Below are 19,498 nucleotides of genomic sequence, written 5' to 3'. Positions count from 1 at the left end.
CCCATCCCCAGTCCCATCCCCAATCCCATCCCCAATCCCATCCCCAGTCCCATCCCCAATCCCATCCCCAATCCCATCCCCAGTCCCATCCCCAGTCCCATCCCCAGTCCCATCCCCAATCCCATCCCCAACCCCATCCCCAGTCCCATCCCCAATCCCATCCCCAATCCCATCCCCAGTCCCACCCCAAATCCCATCCTAAATTCCATCCCCAGTCCTATCCTATCCCTTGGCCCAGCGCCTGCTCCTTGCTCAGGAAACCCGCTGAAAACCCAAATGCCGCCGCGTCACCCTTTGGGAGGTGGCCGGCGGTTGTGTCCCTTCCTCCCCGGGGAGCCCCCGAGCATCCCAGACTAGTAAGGTTTCCTTGGTGTGGAAGCCGGGCTGTTCCCCGGGCTCCTCCTGCTGCTCCCTCTGGAGCTGGGACCTGTCGTTATCCCCATGTTCGTTGTCCCCAGGCAGGGGACTCTGGGCAGGTCTGAGCCGAGGAGCTGTCCCCGAGCACCCTCCTGCCAAGCAACCGCTCGAGTCAACAAACAGAGTCACCGTGGACCTTTTCTCACCTCTCCTGCCAGCTCCAGAGGGGCTGCGGGCAAACCCACCCTGCCGGGAACTCCGTAGGTTGGGTTTAATAAATAAATACATTGAGAAATTTGGGGTTGAATCTGGTAAATGACCCAGGAAATGCGGGAAGCATGTGTAATACACAGTGGCAAAGAAATATTTCAGATGTGTTAATTCAGATCAATGATGAACTGTGAAAGCAGGAGGAGGCACAGCCCTGACCGGGGTTTCTGCACAGTCATTTTGGATGTGAGGGATTTTAGCTACAGATCGGCTGCTGGGAATTACCAGGGGCCAGCTCCTTTAGAAACCCCCCTCCAGACGGGGAAATTACCAACAGACCTCAAACTCGCCAGAGAAAAGGTTTTAACCCCTTACTGGGCACAGCCTGGGGCGGGCAGAGAGCGAGGCAGGGGGAGACACGGCCCAAAGTGGTGGCTGGAGTTCCCAAATCCTGCTTGCCCCCGCCTCTCCTCCCCAAACACAGCTCAGTGGCCACGAGGCCACCCTGACCCCCACCAGCTCCACCAGCCACCATTTGCCTGAGTGCCAGTGAAATTTCTATAGGATTTGCAAATGGAGGGTTTTGCCGAACAAAACTGGAAAATAATGCCCGAGCCCAGCCGCGTGTGTGGAGCTGGGGAGGGCAGATCCCGCCGGTCCTGCTGCTCTGGTGCTCTGCTGGGATGGGATCCAGCTCTTCGGAGACAAATCCTAATTCCAGGAAGCATTTGGCAAGGGCAGGAGAATGGCTTTGGAGGAAAGGGAGGCTATTCCTACCCTTTTATCCCACTCTTTCAAAACACAACTTTCATTTACTCATGGAATCAGTTCTCTGCACAACCCGACGAAGGGCAGAGCTGCCGCAAGTCCAGCCTCTCCCCTGGGATATTCCCAGCGCTCCTGGCCAGGGCTGGGGGTGTGCAGCCATACCCCTCGGCTCTGCCGGGCCGGGCTCAGCTCATGGTTCTGCTCCAGGTGAATTCGCGGCCGTCTGGATGTCGCTGGGGGCGGGTTTGCGGCTTTTGGGGGAAAGCGTCGGCAGCCCGGCGCGGAGCATCCCGGCGGGGCAGCCCCGGCTCTCGCTGCCGGGCTCAGGCGGGTTTCGGCGGATCCCTCGGCCCGATTTGCATAGCCACCAGCCCCACGCTGACAGGAAGGAAGATCTGCGAGACCCAGGGCAGGAAGGGGCGCGGAGAGAACGGAAAGAGACAGAAGCCACCGGGCTGGGAGCGGCGGGGGAAAGCCGAACCCACCTTCCCCAGGTGCTGCCCGAGCATCGGCCGCCCCAGCTCCCATCGGGGGACACCCGCGGGAAGGGTGGCTTCTGCCTTCAACTTGAGCATCGTCCAGGAGGAGAAAGCCCTGGGGAACAGTTGCTGAGCGGGACGCGGAGGGGCTGCATCTTCCCGGGCCACGAGGATGCCCTCGCCACTGCCCCGCTGACACAGCGACCGGAGGAAGGGGCGCGAGGCCAAGGTAGGGGCTTGGAGGGGCTCTGGGGGGCTGCGGGGAGAGAGGGAGAAGGGGAGGTGTCACTTGGCTGTCCCGAGTGGGGACAAGCTGCTGCAGAGCTCGTGCTGTGATGGCCACGTGAAATGGAGACGCTGGGGCAAGGCGGCAGGGCCGGGAGCTGATGGGCAGAGGTCCCTGGCACGGCACGGCACGGCAGGGCACGGCACGGCATGGCACGGCACGGCACGGCACGGCACGGCATGGCACGGCATGGCACAGCATGGCACGGCATGGCCATCAGGCTGGCAGGAGGGGGTGGAGCCCCGAGTGATGGAGACGAGCGTGGCACTCCACAGGGAATCTGGCACATGTCACAAATCCTGTCCCCTTGCCTGCTCTGCCTGCCAGGGCACAAAGGCAGCCACAGCCAGGCTGTCCTGCCTGCCCAAAGCCTTGTGCAGCAGATTCTCCCCCTTAATGTCATCTGCTGAACTAATTAACTTCCGAAGCATCCAAAATAAACTCCAAAATGTACCACCTATAGAAAAGGAAGAGATTAGTGGCACACTCACCTGTGGCACAGTGCAAAACTGCACTGAAGAGTGTGGCAGGGCCCTGGGGTGTCCCAGGAGCAGGTCGAGGGGCTGGAGCTCAGCCCTGCACCCAGGTGGGCACAGAGCCCGGGCACCCTGGGCTGCCTCAGGGCATCAGACTTAATCCTGCTGTTATTTAGGCACTTACGGGCACTGTGTAGCCCATAAATGTGGGACTGCTGGGGACAGGCTGGCTGCTGTCACCCCTGGGGTATCACCCTCCCTCAGAGTTTGGCCACCACATGGAAGAGTTATCCAAAGCCAGGCAGGCTCTGTTGGGAGCCAGGGGACACCTCCCACCTGGGATGTTCACGTTGCACAAAACTCTCTTCCCGGAGAACTTGCAGCTGTCTTTGGGGTGCTCTGCAGCCCAGAAGGGCTGGGGGCCACATCTGTCAGCATCCCTGCAGCCTGGGGCTGCGGGTGGCACAGGGACGGGCTGGCAGCAGCTGCTGCCCAGTTTTCCTGCTGGTGTCCTGAGATCCTGTGGGTGGGAAGGGCAGAAGCTGTTTGCTGGGAGCATCTGCTTTTCAATCAGCTGTTTGCAGAGCTGTGGTAAAGCATCCTCGAGGCACAGCCAGCTGAGGAAATGCATCAGCCTTCGCTCTGCAGCTTGTGAAGTGCAGCAGTGCCCTGCAAGGGACCTCCTCTCCAAAATTAGCTTCATTTCTAGCTGTTTGGAATCAACCATAGATTCATTTTTCCTTTTTTTTCTGGTGAGATTTGGGATTGGCACTGCTGGCATCCAGCCCAGGGGCCCTTCCTGTTCCCTCACCTTGTATTTAACCCCTTTTGTGTCTGGGCCCTGTTATAGGGGTTGGGGTTCAAGGAAACAAAAAACCAAAACTCAAACCTGGAAGAGATTAAATTTGACATAAAATACATTTGATTTGGCAATCAATTTTGCTGGCATTAAATCCAGACCAAAAAATTTAAGTCATCTGTAAACTTAGATAACTGAGTTACTTACCAGTCTGCAAGCTTTATAATTGAGTAATAATGCAGAAGGTATTTTATTGCATCGTTTAATTAGCAGAAATTAACGATGCGAGGTCTTTTCGATTCTGCCAAAAGGTGGCAGCCTGCATCCTGGCTTCGGGATTGCTCAGCTCAGCGGGAGCAGCCGGAGCTGTCGGCCTGGGAAATGTTTCCATTCCCAGCTCGCTGACCGTCGAGGTGGGATCGGTTCAGGGTGGGCACACGGCAGGGGAAATGCCTAAAAAGCGCTGCGGGAGAGCGGGTGAAGGAGCCCCAGAGCCAGGGAGCAGCCCGGCCCGGCAGAAGCGGGGCCAGGGAGGGCAGCGCTGGCCGGGGCTGAGCTCCCGGGGCCCTCAGCCCAAACCGCAGAGCTCTGGGGCATTGGCTGCACGGAGAAACCCCACGGCGCTGGCACATGGACAAGGAGAGTGCCAGGCTGAGGTTTTGGTGTGTTTGGGGCATTGGCTGCACGGAGAAACCCCACGGCGCTGCACATGGACAAGGAGAGTGCCAGGCTGAGGTTTTGGTGTGTTTGGGGCATTGGCTGCACGGAGAAACCCCATGGTGCTGCACATGGACAAGGAGAGTGCCAGGCTGAGGTTTTGGTGTGTTTGGGGCATGGAGCTGAGCTGGAGTGGGCGCCTCCAACCTCCTGCAGGTGCCGTGGGACCATGCAATTTTTAGCTCATGTAAAAAGCTTTTAACCTTATGTAAATACTGCAGATCAGTCAATTTTCCATGTTTTCCATCTGTGGGTGCCTGCAGCCATGCAGGAGCTCTCGCTCAGCCCTTTGGTGCCTGTGTAACCTCAGCATCCTCAGCCCAGCGCCAGCCCCGGCAGTGGTCGGGTCCCAGGGCTCTGCTGGGAGCTGGGAAGTCCCACTCGAGGTGCCACCCACCCCCTTCCCCCGCACTGCTCCTGAATCTGCCCACGAGCCCTGGGGGGACAAACGCAGCTTCCAGCTGCTGGGCATCCCCTGATGCAGTCCCGGTGCTGTGGGACAGCTCCTGGCCTGGTCCCAGGTTCTCAGCAGAGTCCTGAGGCACAGCGTGATGCATCTGTCTGGGGCAGGAGGAGGGTCTGGGGGGCAGTAAATGCCTGTTGAATGCAGACAGCTTCCTGCTGGGGCCAGCTCAGGAGTGTCCCTTCATCCCAGATTCCCTGGATGCTGCTCTGGTCGTGTTGGGCTGCCAGGGGTGACGCTGCACGTACATAACTAGAGGCTGTAGATCATTAGAGGCAGAGATGAGCAGGAGCAGCTACATCCAGGCCCGTGTTCTGTGGGGGTGGTGTTAGGAATCCTGGAACAGGCTGGACCCAGTGAAGCCACAGCAGCTGTTTGGGAGAGGACTGGCCGTGCACGTGGTGGGGACCTGCCAGCACAGTCCTTGTGACTCCCAGCACTGCTGGGTTTTGGGCAGGGACGCTCAGGTGGGATGTGGGGATGCTGGTTCTAGCTGGATTGGAGCTGCTGGAAGAACACATCAGTGTTGTCTAAACATCCTTAGAGGAAAGGGTTTTCTCCTGGGCTGCACCTTTGGACCGCACTAAGCAAAAAGCGTTAATGCCAAATTCTTGCCAAGAAAATCCCCATTTCCCTCCCTGGGGCTTGCAGGTGCCCTTGGCCAGTTTGGCTGGGCAGCCTCCCCTGCTCCAGCCCCTTATCCCATTTCCCTGGGGACACAGGCAAGGCAGGGCAGACACAAACCTGCATCCCTGCTCCTCTGGCTGCCAGTGGGACATTGTCCCTGCTGGATCCTGGCTGGCCAAAGCTGCACACCTGGGATGTGCAGGATGGACGCCTCAGGCAGGGCTCATGGCCAGCAGCCCTGGAATGAGCTGGGTCCCATCCTGGACACACCTGGATCCCTGTAGGGGTTATGGAGCTTGGCTTTGGCCAGCCCTTACCCCTCAGACAGCTCTTGTGAGAGCTGGTGACTCCCTCCAGCCCCAGGACACAGCCTCCAGAGGCCCTGTGTGCTCCTAGAGCTGCGCCTGAAGCTACTGGAACCAGAAAAAACTCACAGCCCCTCCCTGCATTATTCCTTCTGCTGCTTTATTCTCCTGGTGAGATGCCTCTGCACAAGCTGCTGCTTTTTGAAGGAGCACCAGAGGACAGCACCAAACCCTCTCTGGTGCTGGAGCAGGTTTCCCCCATCACAAGGCCCTGTTTCAGAGGCAGGGCTGCAGGGAACACCTGCAGCAAACCCCCCTTTCATCCTGGCTGTGCAGCAAAGATCAGAGACAGACCCGGGGACTGCAAAGGCTTAATTGAACTTTCCAGGCCAGTTAGAGAGAAGAACACATCAAAGGGTGAACATTTAGCTGTGAATTGCTCACTGAGCTCCTTTAATTGATGGTGTCTTCATTGACCAGGCCACTGCCTGGGGGGTGATGAGTAAGAGCTGCTGCTGCTCCCAGTGTGGAGAAAAGGGCTTTGCTGGGCATCACCACCACTGCCCGGGGCTCGTGGACCTCTGGCACCACTGGCACCAGCGGCTCAGCCCAGGCTTCCATCCTGAAGGGAAAGGCAGTGGGGCTCACACCCTGCTCCAACAGCACCTCCCGGCCCTGCCAGGGCTTGTCAGGAACCACCGGGGCAGGTGGGGCTGGGCTGGTGCTTTGTCACCCAGCACCTTCTGGCACTTCCCCCACTCTGTGGGACATGCCACCTGTCTCTCTGGGGGAGAGCCAGGTCTGTGGGGGACACAGTCCTGGGGACACTGCCAGGTCCCTCCTGCAATCTTGTGTTTCTGGTGGAGAAACAAACCCCAGCATGGACCCCTGGGAGGGAGGAGGAACAGAGGAAGTTCCAAGCAGCTCGGCCTTGCACCATGGACCAGAAACTCTGCCAGGTTTTGCCGGTCCAGCTGCATCTGTGCTTTGTCCATAGAAGATGTTTGACCAAGGAAAGGAGTGTTACCTGTTGGTGTGGCTGAGGCTGCATCAAAGCCCCCACAGTGCCCATGTCCCCCTCAGGGCTGGGCTTGACAAAGGCAAGGCTGTCTGTGGGCAGGGACTCATTGCAGAGCCTCTGACCAGCATGGAGGTGTTCACATGGATCCAGAACACCCTGTAGGGCACGTGGAGTGGAGGAGAGATGCCAGACACAGGCCTTGAGACACTGTGTGTGCATTGCTCCTGTGATCAGACATCCTCTGGGGCTCAGGAGTTCCCACCTGGACATGGCCAGTGCCTGGAGATGACTTCGGGGCTGGTGGAGAGGCCACAGCACAATGCCTCTAGCACAGGTGGAGCTGGGAGCACGCTCAGGCATGGAGATATTTCCCTCTCCGCCTCTGCTTGAAGAGCAGCAGGACTCTGAGCAGATGCACTTCTTAAAAATAAACACCAACCCCTCAGCATGGTTTGGCAGCAGCTGAGGGGGAGGGAGCAGGTAGCTGCTCCTTCTCTGGGTGATGATTCAGAGCATCCTCAGAGCTCTGCAACAGGATGTGGTGCTGGCCCCGCTCAGCAAGCCCTGACAGAGGCTCTGGATGGGGCCTTGAAAGGTGGGTTTGAAACCAAAGCAGGCCCTTCATCACTCTGCCTGCTGCCCCACAACTTCCTTCACAAGACAGAGGAGAAGAATGTGCAAGCAGCTGCCAGCCCTGGTGACAGTGGTGACACTTGGGTGCTCCCCAGGTGACCCACAGAGGGCACAGGGGCACTGCCAGGGCACAGGGGCACTGCCAGGGCAGTTCAAGCACCTCTGTGCTTGAGGAAGGTCGTGCTGTAAGTGGCGGTGGTGAAGGCACCACGTGTGTGGCACTTGAGGTCTGGCCAAGCTGGAGGGCCCAGCTGTGCCCTGCCAGTGAAGGGGCCTCTGTTTCAGCCAAAAGCTGATGAGTGAACCCCGGGCTCGACCACAGCCAGCACAGCAGCTCAGAGCGGGCTCCCTCCCACGCTGCTCCTGATGCTTCTCCTCTTCCTCCAGCAGGGACATGGACAGGGGCTGAGGAGCCCCTGGTGGGGCTGTGAGCTGGCTGGGGGACACGGGGTGGCCCATGGGACGCTGCTGCCACCACAGCGCTCCTCGCCCAGGGACCACCCATGTCACAGGAGGCCTCTGATGGAAGGTGAGTGGTGCTTGGGCAGATCTGCCACCTTTGGGGAGTTCTGGGGTCAGAAATGGGATGAGGTGGGGCACCAAGGTGTGAGCAGATCCAAGGCAGTGTGCTCTGGCACCAGGGGAACAGCTGCCTCTGGAGAGAAATGATCTTCCTCAGACCTTTTTCTCCGCATGGGTTTGGATCCCAGGAGAAATCGCCATTTCATGATTGTGTTCTTCAGTCTCTTTGGCTCCAGTTTCAGTAGCTGCTGCCCTGACCCAGCAGCTCCTAACAAAGCCTCCTGCCAAGGCTTTGGGGTGGCAGGGAGGGCTTCAGCAGGGCACTCTGGAGGGCTCCAGCTCACCCCTGCCCCCTTCGGAGTCAGAGGCAACTCCGCACTGCTGCCTTTCCCTGTCACCCACATTCCCAGGGCTGGCCCGGGACCCACCTGTCCCTCTGTCCTGTCCCGCAGGGCCGTGGCTCAGCCGGCACGGCAGGCAGCTGGCGAGGTGCATCTCCCCGCAGGTCCTGGAGGACATCATCTCCCACCTGCGCAGGCTGGAGCTGCTGACGGCCCAGGAGGCTGCCCAGGTGCAGGCAGCGAGCCCCCTGCCCGAGCAGGTGAGGGCTGTGGTGGATGTCCTGGCTGGCAAGGGCAGCCACGCCTCCCCGTCCCTGCAGAGCTTCATCGAGACCTGCAGCTCGCAGCTCCACCTGCACATCGCTGTCCATGGTAGGCAGCCCGGCCAGGGGGGGCTGCACGCGTGGCCTTGTTGGAGCACCCTGAGGTGTGCACAGAGCTGGGGGTGCTGGCAGCTCTGGCACCCCCTGTGCAAGTGATGGTGTCATCCCGGGGACTCAGCTGGGGAAGGACATAGCCAGCGGTGACAAGGGCTCTCTGCTGGGTCTGAGGGACCTTCCTGCAGGCCCCTCACTGCCCTCTGCTCACCTTTCTGGGCAGCTGAGGAGTTTTTAATGTCCTCAATGTCCAGATGACACCAGCCAGTCCCAGCGCCAGGCTGGGAACAGAAAAGGGACATCTGACCCTGACCCCATGCGCTGGTGGCTGCCCCAGCTTTGGGCTCTCTCTGCAACCCTTGCCAGGAGAGCTTGCCCTGGTTTCCCTCCTGGCTGGAAGGCTCCAACCTCGGCTGGCGTCTGCCCCAAATCTCTGACACCATCACCCCCTGCTTGTCCAGCCTTTGCTGGAGGGTTTAATTTCACTGTGATACCTGAGCCAGGCGAGCAGGACAGGTCCAGAGGTGGCCACCGGGTTCAGCCAGGAGCCCAGTACATCAGAGACTCCATGGCAATGAGGCAGGAATGAAGTCAAGATGGGAAGTCAATCGAGAGGTCAGGATCAGGCCCAGCAAGGGCAACCAGGTTCAGACACAGTCCAGTGGCCACCAGGCAAGGGCAAGCAATGAGGTCCAAGACCAAGATCTAGCTCCTACAACATAGCTTTAGCTGAGGCTGAAGGCTCAGAGCTGAGCTTAAATGGGCTCCTGGAGTGACTGTGAGGCTGATTAGGGCCCTTTAGGCCTATTGGTGCCCTCTGAGCCCTGCCATCCTTCCCACCAGCAGGTAAGGGCTCCATGAGGCTTCCCTCTGCATGGGCATGGCAGAAAAGTGAAACAGCTTCAGTCATTTCCCTTTGTGCTTCCTCCTCTTCCTCCTCACCCCTGTTTCATTCCTCTATGCAGAACCCATGGTGCAGAAGCACCTGGAGAGCCTCCAGAGCTCCGGTGGGAATGGCCTGGAGACAGGAGCCCTGCAGCGCCTCACCAACCTGCTGCTGGTGGAAGGCCTGACCGACATCCAGCAGAAGGAGCACGACATCCTGCAGGTTGAGACCACCAAAGGCCTGCCAAGCGTATCCAAGAGCATCCCCCTGGAGAAGCTGTTCCTGCCTCTCTCCAAAGTCAGCATCCCCCCTCGGATCTCTGTCACCATCGGCGTGGCCGGCGTTGGCAAGAGCACGCTGGTGAAGCTGTTTGTCTGCAGCTGGGCAAAGGGGGAGATCAACAGAGACATCCTGTTTGTGCTGCCCCTCACCTTCCGGGAGCTCAACACCTACGAGAAGCTCTCTGCCGAGCGCCTCATCTGCTCGGCCTGCCCCCACATCACCGAGCCCGGCTGCATCTTGGCCGGGGCCGCCCGCACCCTGCTCATCCTCGACGGCCTGGATGAGTTCAAGACCCCCTTGGATTTTTCCAACACAGTGGTTTGCACCGATCCCAAAAAGGAGATCCAAGTGGACAGCCTGATCACCAACATTATAAGGGGGAACCTGCTGCAGGAGGCCTCCGTGTGGGTGACGTCGCGGCCGGCAGCGGCCAGGCAGATCCCCAGCGGCCTGGTGGACCGCATGACGGAAATCCGAGGGTTTGGGGCTGCCGAGATGAAGGACTTCTTGGACCAGATGTTCCTGGACAACAGAGATCTTTCCAGCCAAGTCCTGCAGCACATCAGGGCTAACAGGTCGCTCCACGTCCTGTGCACCATTCCTGGATTTTGCTGGATTTCTGGCTCCTCAATCGCTTATTTCCTGAAACATAGCAGCGATCAATCCCAAGAAGCAACCGTGGTCCCCAGGACCCTGTCAGAAATCTACTCCTATTATTTTAAAATGGCTCTGAGTGGTGACTGGCTGGAAAAGCCGAGAGAAGCCCTCAGGATTGAGCAGGCTGTGAACACCAGCAAGAAGCTGGTGGGCGGCCTGGGCAGGCTGGCCTTCTACGGGCTGCTGCGGAGGAAACACGTGTTCTACGAGCAGGACATGAAGGCCTACGGCATCGACCTCTCCCTGCTGCACAGCTGCCTCTCCACCCGCCTCCTGCTCAAGGAGGACATGCAGGCCTCCACAGCCTACTACTTCTCCCACTTAACCATCCAGGAGTTCCTGGCAGCTCTTTATTACTACACGGCGGCCAAGCGGGCCATCTTCGACCTCTTCACGGAGAGCGGCATGTCCTGGCCCAAGCTGGGCTTCCTCAACCACTTCAGGAGCGCCGTTCAGAGGGCGCTGCAGGCCGAGGACAGGCAGCTGGACATCTTCATCCGCTTCCTCTCGGGGCTCCTGTCCCCGCAGGTGAACAAGCTGCTCTCGGGGTGGCTGCTGGTGAAGGACGAGCACGGCGGGTTCCGGAGCCAGGCCATCGGCGTCCTGCAGGGCTGCCTGAGCGCCGAGCACGCCGTCTCCTCGCGCGCCGTCAACGCCATGCACTGCCTGCACGAGCTGCAGCACACGGACACCGCCAAGGCCGTGGAGGAGGCCATGAGGAGCGGGAGCTTGGCCGGGATGCTCACCCCCATGAACTGCTCTGCCCTGGCTTATCTCCTGCAGGTCTCTGACGTCTGCCTGGAGGAGACAAACCTCTCCAACTGCCTCACCTACAATGTCTGTAAGAGCCTGCTCTCCCAGCTCCTCTTCTGCCACAGCCTCAGGTGAGTCCTGGTGGGATTGCACCGGGAGGAGCGAGGAGAGATGCCAGGCTGTGACTGTGGAATCACAGATTAGTTTGGGTTGGAAGGGAACTTAAAGCCCATCCAGTGCCACCCCCTGCCACGGGCAGGGACACCTTCCACTGTCCCAGGCTGTTCCAAGCCCTGTTCAGCCTGGCCTTGGACACTGCCAGGGATCCAGGGGCAGCCCCAGCTGCTCTGGGCACCCTATGCCAGGGTCTGCCCACTCTCCCAGGGAAGAATTTCATCCTAAATTCTAATCTGAATCTCTCCTCTTTTAGTTTAAACCTGTTCCCTGTTGTAAGTCCCCTCTAAGTAGGGGAGGCTGCAATGAGTTCTCTCTCCCCTGTGACTCACAATCCCAGGTGTCAATGGAGACTTGGGTCCACCAAATGTTGTCCACCTGCAGAGAGTTGCCCTGGGTGTGGCACTGGGTCAGCTCCGCTTCTGTCCTTGAGCTTCTCCACCGGGGACAGGCAGATGTCCTGGGAGGATCATCCTTTCTCCACTTCATTCTCCAAACCCTTGCTCTTGCTCGTTCCATGTGTCTCCTGCAGGCTGGACAATAACCAGTTTAAGGACGATGTGATGGAGCTGCTGGGCAGTGTGCTGAGTGGGAAGGACTGCCAGATCCAGAGGCTCAGGTAGGACCTGGCCCAGGGCAGACATGGAGCTGAGGGCACTGCAAAACCAGGGTGAGGGTCCCCCAGGAATGTGTCTCCCACTGGCTCCCCAGGGTGCCCAATGACAAGGACAGTCCCACACAATCTCCTGCACCCAGGCACAGCAACCTTACCCCAAGGCTGTCTTGACCAGTCTTCCTGGAACTGCTGCCTCCTCACTATTCCTAAAAAAATGTCAGTAAATCCATGGGTTATCCTAACAAACCACTTCCCAAAGTCACAGCAGATCACTGGACACTCAAGGCTCTGCATGGAGCTCCTGCTGCAGGGAGGGGACATGCTCCTGACCCCCATGCAGGGAGGTGCCTCACCCCGACAGATGGGTTCCCACTTTCCCCACCTCCTGCACTTCCTCAAGGCTGCACAGAATTCCCCATGCTGCCATCTGAGCTCCTTTATGGGACATAAATGAATTTTATGTCCAGAAATGGTGTCCTTGCAGTCCCTGCCTGGTGTCTACCCTAGAAGAACATCCATCACTTTGGTTGTACCATGAACCAAATGCTCCCCATGGCTCTTCTCTGCTCACCCATCCCAGCTGCCTCCTGGGACATGCCAGGGTCTGTGCCAGTCTCTTTCTCCTCTGGAAAAACACCAAATTTTCCTTTTTCTGGACAGCTTGGCAGAAAATCTGATCAGCAACAAGGGAGCCAAAGCTCTGGCCAGGTCGCTGCTGGTGAACAGGAGCCTGATGGTGCTGGAGTAAGTGTTCCCCCTTGCCCAGCTCCCGTGGTGCCCACATTCCCTCTGGGAACCATTCCCTGCCCACGGCAGGCCAGGTCCCACCCGGCCTCACCGAGCTGGGGAGGGTCTCCAGCCCCTAAAGCCACCACCACGAGCTGCTGGCCTGATGTCCCACCTCAGCAGTGCCATGGGGAGGCATCTGGCTTAAACTGGGCCTGTGCCAGTCTGGCTTTGCTGACCTTGGCTTTTCTGCCTGTCCCGCCCCAGCCTGCGGAGCAACTCCATCGGCCCCACCGGAGCCAAAGCCCTGGCTGATGCCCTGAAAAAAAATCAAATCCTGCTCTCCCTGAAGTAAGTCTCAACCTCTGGAGCATCTCCTGAGCAGATCCCCTGGGCAGGCCCCCTTCCAGCCCTCTTCTGTCCCACTGGGGTTTTCCCAAGCTCCAAGGGGCAGCACATGGGGATGGCACAGACCCAGGGACTGGGGCAGCTCTGGGCCAGAAATGTGGGATTCTCCTGTCTTTTGGGGCAGGGAAGGGAGGGGTTGGGGCTGTGGTCCAGGTCGAGGTCCTTTCTGTGCACGGGAGCTCCCAGATGCTGTTTGGTGGAAGAAGGAATATCCCATAGGAGAGGAGGGAAGGAGACTCCTGGTCAGGGATGCTTGGGAGCCAGACCCCCTTTCTCAAGCCAGGGACGAGGGCAAGTAAACCCCAGGGCAGGTGGCCACTGCACCTGGCCCTGCTGTGGGGGCATCCACGCCTGGCTTCACTCCTGTGTCCCACAGCCTCCAGCACAACTCCGTCAAGGAGGACGGGGCCGCCTTCCTGGCCGAGGCCCTGCTGACCAACCACAGGCTGCTGACCCTGCAGTGAGTGACCCAGACGTGGTGTCCCCCCCTCCAGTCACCCAGCAGGGTGAGCGCCACCGATGGGGACGTGGCTCCTGCCACTCACAGGTGCCTTCCTGACTTTTGCAGCCTGCAGAAGAACGCCATCGGAGCCCAGGGCGCCCGGAAAATCGCGGAGGCGCTGAAGCAGAACTGCAGCCTGAGGGAGCTGATGTGAGCATGGCATGAGGTGGAGGGATGGCAGTGCCAGTGCCACATCTCCTGGGATGGCAGGAAAGGGGCAGGCCCATGTGACAGGCAGGAGGGACACTGCTGGCACGGCCCAGCGGGGTTGGTGTGGATAGAGAGAGCAGGGCATTCAGAGCAGCCCTCGGGAGATGCTCTCTGTACCTCCAGGCATGCAGGCAGCCACACGAAGAAAGGAGAAGCTGTCTCCCCTCTGGCAGAGGGAAGCAGCAGGGCTCCAGGCCCTGAGGAAACATTAAAAGCTATTCCAGCTCAAACCAGCCACGAGAACAGAGGTGTACGTAGGTGGGAAATGAGGTGGCAATGAGTTCATGCTCGTTGCTGCAGCAGGAAGGGCCTGGGGGAGGTGAATTCCTTGCTGGCAGTTCCAAGCTTCCTCTTCTGTCTCAGACTCTCAGGCAACTCGGTGGGAGACAATGGCTCCATTGCCTTGGCTGAAGCTCTCAGGGTGAACCACAGCCTGCAAAGCCTTGAGTAAGTTCCCCCTCTGTGCCTGGACTCCTTGACAACAGAGCCCAGCCTCCTCCTTCCAGCAAAATCTGCCACCCCTCAAGCCCTCAGCCCCTCCCCATGTCTGTCCCACTCCACATCCCCTGGACATGCAGGCTGGAACATGATGTGGCAGCTCCAGCAGCAGCCAGGCTGGCCCTGCCTGCACCAAGGGGCACTGACAGAACCAATCCTAAAACCCAGTGATGACTTTTTATTCTGGCTTGGAGGAAATCTGTAGCTTTGGGTGTTCTCTCACTCAAAAGTGATGGGAATTGGCTAAGGAGGGAGGTAATGGGCTGGGGCCTGGCAGAGTCAGGCTGGAACGGTGCCACCTTCACTCCCCATGGGAACAGCCCCTGGAGAGGAGAGCTGATGGCTCCTGCTGATGAGTGGCTATGCCCTGGTTCTGTCCCTGTGACCAGGATCCCAAACCTGTGGGAGACACATGCCCAGCTGAGCCAGCAGCCACAGTGATAGGTGGGGACGAGGGTGCCCCAAAGTGCTGGCAAACCCTGTTCCCTCTGCTTGCCGGGGCTGGTGCTGCTGTGGTCAGCAGGAATGGCTGATCCCACCCTGGATGCTCCCAGGGCTGGTCCTTCTGCCTTGGCTCCCCCACCCCAGACATGACCCTGCAGCTCAGCTGTGATGCCGAGACTGGCCCATCCTCACACCTTCCCTGTTTGTCTCAGTCTCCAGAGCAACTCCATCAGCAGCGCAGGGGTCACGGCGCTGACAGCAGCTCTCTGCTCCAACAAGGGACTCCTCAGCCTCAAGTGAGTGACACTCCCTGCAGCCAAAAGCTGTGCTGGGACCTGGGAGCTTTTCTGCAGCCTGGGCTTGTGCCTGGTTGTCTCCAGCTCTGAGATGCTGAAAGCAGCTTTGGTCCCTCCTCCAGCTGTGAGGAATTTCTCTTTGTCTTTATCTTTCTCCCTTTGGGCCAATATTCATTCAGCCACATCTTGGAATGACAGGATGGCAGCAGGGATGGGAGGCTGGCAAAAAGCCCTGATGGGCCACCAGTGCCTACAGGAAACACAGGGAATGGAGCTGCAGGAGCTGATGGGGCTGGTCTCAGACAAACTGCTCTACTCAGTCGATGGCCTCAGCCCCAGAGCAGGAGGGGAAGGGGGCGCTGGGGGAGCAGCTGACCCAGCCCTGCCTTGGCTGCTCCTCCCCAGCTCTGCCTTGGCTGCTCCTCCCCAGCCCTGTGTCTTTCCCCAGCCTCCGGGAGAACTCCATCAGCAGGGAGGGAGGCCCAGCCATCGCCCGTGCCCTGCGGAGCAACAGCACCCTCAGGAAGCTGGAGTAAGTCCCACGGGCCCCAGGAGGGCACCCAGACCACCCTGTGCTGTCCCTAGAGCTGTACTCAACTTTTCCCATGTGACTTGAGTCCTCTGTCCCTCCAGCCTGGCGGCCAACCTGCTGTACGACGACGGGGGCAAGGCCATCGCCTTGGCCATCGGGGAGAACCGGGCACTCACGTCCCTCCAGTGAGTGTCCCTGGGCCTGCCTTGAGGCCCCTTGCATGGACATGGGCAGGGACACTGCTCCTGGCCCTCAGCCGCTCCAGGCTGGGACATGGCACCCCCGGGCCAGCATCCAAGGGAGGTGTGCTGTGACATCCTGGATGGACCCATGGGGTCTTGCACACCCTTGGATGGGTGTGGATGGGTGTGGAGCCTGGCTGGAGCAGGGCACGCTCACAGCCCAAAGCTTCACCTCTCATTTTCTCCTGTTTGCAGCTTGCAGTGGAACTTCATCCAGGCCAAAACAGCCACAGCCCTGGCACAAGCACTACAGTCCAACAGCAGCCTGGCCAGCCTCGAGTAAGTGGGGACACAGGTGGATGGGTCCTGGGCCCTCCTGGTAGGGCCCTTAAAGCTCATCCAGTTTCACTCCTGCTATGGGCAGGGACACCTTCCACTGTCCCAGGGTGCTCCAAGCCCTGTCCAGCCTGGTCTTGGACACTGCCAGGGGTCCAGGGGCAGCCCCAGCTGCTCTGGGCACCCTGTGCCAGGGCCTCTCCCTGTCATTTTTCCCAATATCCCATCTAACCTAACCCTGCCCTCTGGCAGTGGGAAGCCATTCCCTCTTGTGCTGCAAACCCTTATCCTTGTGCTTGGTTGTTTCCACAAGTGCTCTGAAATGCTGAAAGCAGCTTTGGTCCCTCCTCCAGCTGTGAGGAATTTTTGTCTTTATCTTTCTCCCTTTGGGCCAATACTCATTCAGCCACATCTTGGAATGAATCTCTGCAAACCCTTGTCCCAAGTCCCTCTGCAGCTCTCCTGGAGTCCCTATAGGCCCTGCAAATCTGCTGTGTCCCCATGCCCATCTGCTGTGTCCCTGGCTGGGGATGCTCTAAATGCCTTGTGGCCCAGGAGCTCTCCGGAGCCATTTGGGGATGCTGGGCCCTGTGCTGGCCCCGGCCCTGCCCTGGTTCCCAGGCCACAGGCACACACAGCCCTTCTGTCACAGCCTGCAGGAGAATGCCATCGGAGATGAGGGAATGGCCGCCCTCTCCGCTGCACTGAAGGTCAACACCACGCTGGCAGATCTCCAGTGAGTATCCAGGCTGCGGCAGGGCCCTGGTGTCACAGCCCAATTACCCTAATTAACACACCACGGCCACCTCAGGACAATGCTGAAGGGTCCCCGTTCCCTTGCAGCCTGCAAGTGGCTTCAGTTGGCGCAGCCGGTGCCCAAGCCCTGGCGGAAGCCTTGATGGTCAACAGGAGCCTGCAGATCCTGGAGTAAGTGCTCCGTGGGGCCACCAGGTGCCCACGGCTGTGCCACTGGTCCCCGGGGTGCCCGAGAGCCTGGCCCTCGGCTCAGCACTGCTGCTGCCTTTGCATGGTGATCTCCCAGACCTGTCCCTGCACTCGCTGGGTGTGGACACTTCTCCCTCTCCCGTTTGTGCCACCCGGGCTGTCCTTCCTCACTGCTCCTTTGTTTGCAGCCTGCGGGGAAACTCCCTGGGCCCGGCGGGGGCCAAGGCCGTGGCCAACGCGCTGAAGGTCAACCGCAGCCTCCGCTGGCTCAAGTGAGTATGGCACCGCCACGAGCAGCCTGGCCAGACATTCCCTGAGGGAGCGGCGCGGGGATGGCCGAGCCAGCGGCTCTCGGAAGGGCTGACCCTGAGCAGGTGGCTCTTCCCGATGCCCAGTGCGTGCATTCCCTCCTGGTGGCCACGCGTGCTGCTGCTGTCTGACCCTCCTGCCTCCCGCAGCCTGCAGGAAAACTCCCTGGGCATGGACGGAGCCATCTGCATCGCCACGGCCCTGAAGGGCAACCACGGCCTCACCTACGTCAAGTAAGTGGCTCCCGCAGTGGGTGGGAAAGGCTGGGATGGGGGAGACCATGGGAACCATCCAGGGACCTTCTCACTGCCAGCCCTGCCCACTCCTGGCTGCCCCACAGGGCAGGCGCATCCCGTGCTCCTCCCAGCGTGACAGCCACCACCCCCACACGGCTCCAGACCCCTCAGCTCCTCTCCAGGGATGCCTCAGGGCCAAAGAACCACCTCAAAAGACAAATCCTCTCCAAAACCAGGGGAGAAGTGGCTCAGCCCCTCCAGGTGTCCAGGGCTGTCTCCAGCTCCTCACTTGGCAGCCTCAGGGCTCTCAAACCCAGAGTGCCTTGAGCAGGGTCCTGCACGGAGTGGGGTGGGCACAGGTGCTGGCAGATGCTGGTGCAAAGTCCCCAGCAGGGACCCTGCTCTGCCTCGTGCCCCAGCCCGAGCTCTCTCTCCCCCAGCCTGCAGGGGAACCGCATCGGGCAGTCGGGAGCCAAGATGATCTCGGATGCCATCCGGACCAACGCGCCTGAGTGCATTGTGGACGTGTGAGGGGCCCTGGCTGCAGCGAGGGGACCCGGGGTCCCTCTGCCCTGGGTGACTGCAGGGAGCTCCTTGGTGCCCATCTCAGGGACAAGAACTGGGGCAAGGAAAGCTCCGGAGAAAAGCCCAGGAGGACCGAGGGCGTCGGATCAGGAGCGCAGGAGGGTCAAGACTCACGCTGAAAGCTGAAGGACGTGTGTGCCCCTGTCTGTGTTCATCCAGGCCCTGGGGAGCTTCAGGAAATGGGGGAAATGCAAAAAGGAGTGAGGAGGGGCAGATGCCACATGCCAGACCTTGTTTTTGTGGGGGATTTATCTGCTGGTGGCAGCAACTCCTCCTGTGCTTTGTCACCCTGGCTAAAAACAGCCCAGTCCAGCAGGCTCCCCTGAAATCCCAGACGGACACGAGGTTTGCTGCTGCCTGGCTCAGATGGGAGGGATGCTGTGCACCTGGCACTTCCAGCAGCTCCTGGCTGGTGCTGTGCCCTCAGTAACAGCCTGGTGCTGGCCAGACACACCTGGAGTGTTTGGCAGAGCTGCTATCTAACAAGAGAGAGGTAACCCAAGGCATAGGAGTGGAACCATCTAGAAAGACCTTGGAAAATAAAGAATCCTCAGGAAAATGGAGGAGTAAGAAGGGGAATGTAAGAGGAACTGCACTGCCTGAGGGTGGGATGTCTCCAGTATATCTTGGTGCTACACCAGGACTGCCTCAGCTCCAACTTCTGCCTCTCAGCTTCAGGCTGGAGCTCTTGGATCTCCTGCTGCTGTCACTGGTGTTCTGTGACCTTGGGATACATCCTCCCGATGTCCCAGCTTCAGGGTCTGTCCCTAGCACGTCACCTTTCGACTAGGAGAGCAAAGATGGTGCCTTTGTCTGTGTGGCAGGGACCCAGTGACTCCCCAGAGGGGCCAGGTTTGCAGGTGACACAGCAGCCAAACTGTGAACCCTCAGAGACCCCTGAAGCCACTGTCCCCTGTCCCCAGCCCAGCCAGGACACGCTGCCACACTCAGGGCAGCCAGTGGCTGCTGCAGGGACCTGGGGGCTGATCCCAGAAACACTGGGCTGAGCTCTGCAGATGTAAATGCTGGGAATAAATTAGTTCCTGATGAGAAGATGCCTCGTGCAGCCCTGCTCTTGCACTGCAGGACATTTGGGACGGGCTGTGCTCCCCTGCCCTGGGCTGAAAGCTCAGTTCACTGGCACAGGGGCTGCTGCTGTTGCTGCCTGGCACGAGCAGCTGCAACACCAGCAGTGGCTCTGCCACATCCCTGCTGGCTGTGCTGGAGGCTAGGTGGCACTGCTGCCTGGAGAGAGAGGCTCTGGCTCTGTGCACGCCAGGTGTGGAGTCACTTTTCCATCTGGGCCTACAATAGAAAACTGTGACTCAAGCTGCAGCCCTGGTCTCGGGGGTCAGATCATCACAGAAAGGTTTGGCTTGGAAGGAATCTCAAAGCCCATCCAGTGCCACCCCTGCCATGGGCAGGGACCCCTTCCACTGTTTCTCCAAACCCTGTCCAGCCTGGCCTTGGGCACTGCCAGGGATCCAGGGGCAGCCCCAGCTGCTCTGGGCACCCTGTGCCAGGGCCTGCCCACCCTGCC

At 59.6% G+C, this 19,498-nt stretch overlaps 1 protein-coding gene across 7 annotated transcripts; it reads left to right on the top strand.

The window, feature by feature from the left end:
- Positions 1–1,587: 1,587 nt before the first annotated feature.
- On the top strand, positions 1,588–19,402 carry NLRC3 (NLR family CARD domain containing 3). 7 transcript variants are annotated; one of them, XM_038151774.1, is made up of 19 exons: positions 1,588–2,043; positions 7,532–7,670; positions 8,116–8,264; positions 9,347–11,090; positions 11,666–11,752; positions 12,410–12,493; positions 12,743–12,826; positions 13,260–13,343; positions 13,452–13,535; positions 13,959–14,042; positions 14,750–14,833; positions 15,282–15,365; positions 15,467–15,550; positions 15,803–15,886; positions 16,536–16,619; positions 16,727–16,810; positions 17,017–17,100; positions 17,224–17,370; positions 17,814–19,402. In XM_038151774.1, exons 2-19 carry the CDS (start codon positions 7,645–7,647, stop codon positions 17,902–17,904), a joined length of 3,252 nt encoding a protein of 1,083 aa, XP_038007702.1. In that variant the 5' UTR covers positions 1,588–2,043; positions 7,532–7,644; the 3' UTR covers positions 17,905–19,402. The 7 variants fall into 7 exon arrangements, with proteins under 7 accessions (XP_038007702.1, XP_038007700.1, XP_038007703.1 ...); XM_038151772.1 differs by having other exon boundaries at positions 7,529–7,670; XM_038151775.1 differs by having other exon boundaries at positions 1,590–2,043; positions 7,529–7,670; positions 17,287–17,370.
- Positions 19,403–19,498: the final 96 nt, after the last annotated feature.

This window comes from Motacilla alba, chromosome 14, assembly GCF_015832195.1.
Source record: "Motacilla alba alba isolate MOTALB_02 chromosome 14, Motacilla_alba_V1.0_pri, whole genome shotgun sequence".
NCBI classification, from domain to species: domain Eukaryota; kingdom Metazoa; phylum Chordata; class Aves; order Passeriformes; family Motacillidae; genus Motacilla; species Motacilla alba.
This window is presented reverse-complemented; position numbering and strand designations above follow the sequence as displayed.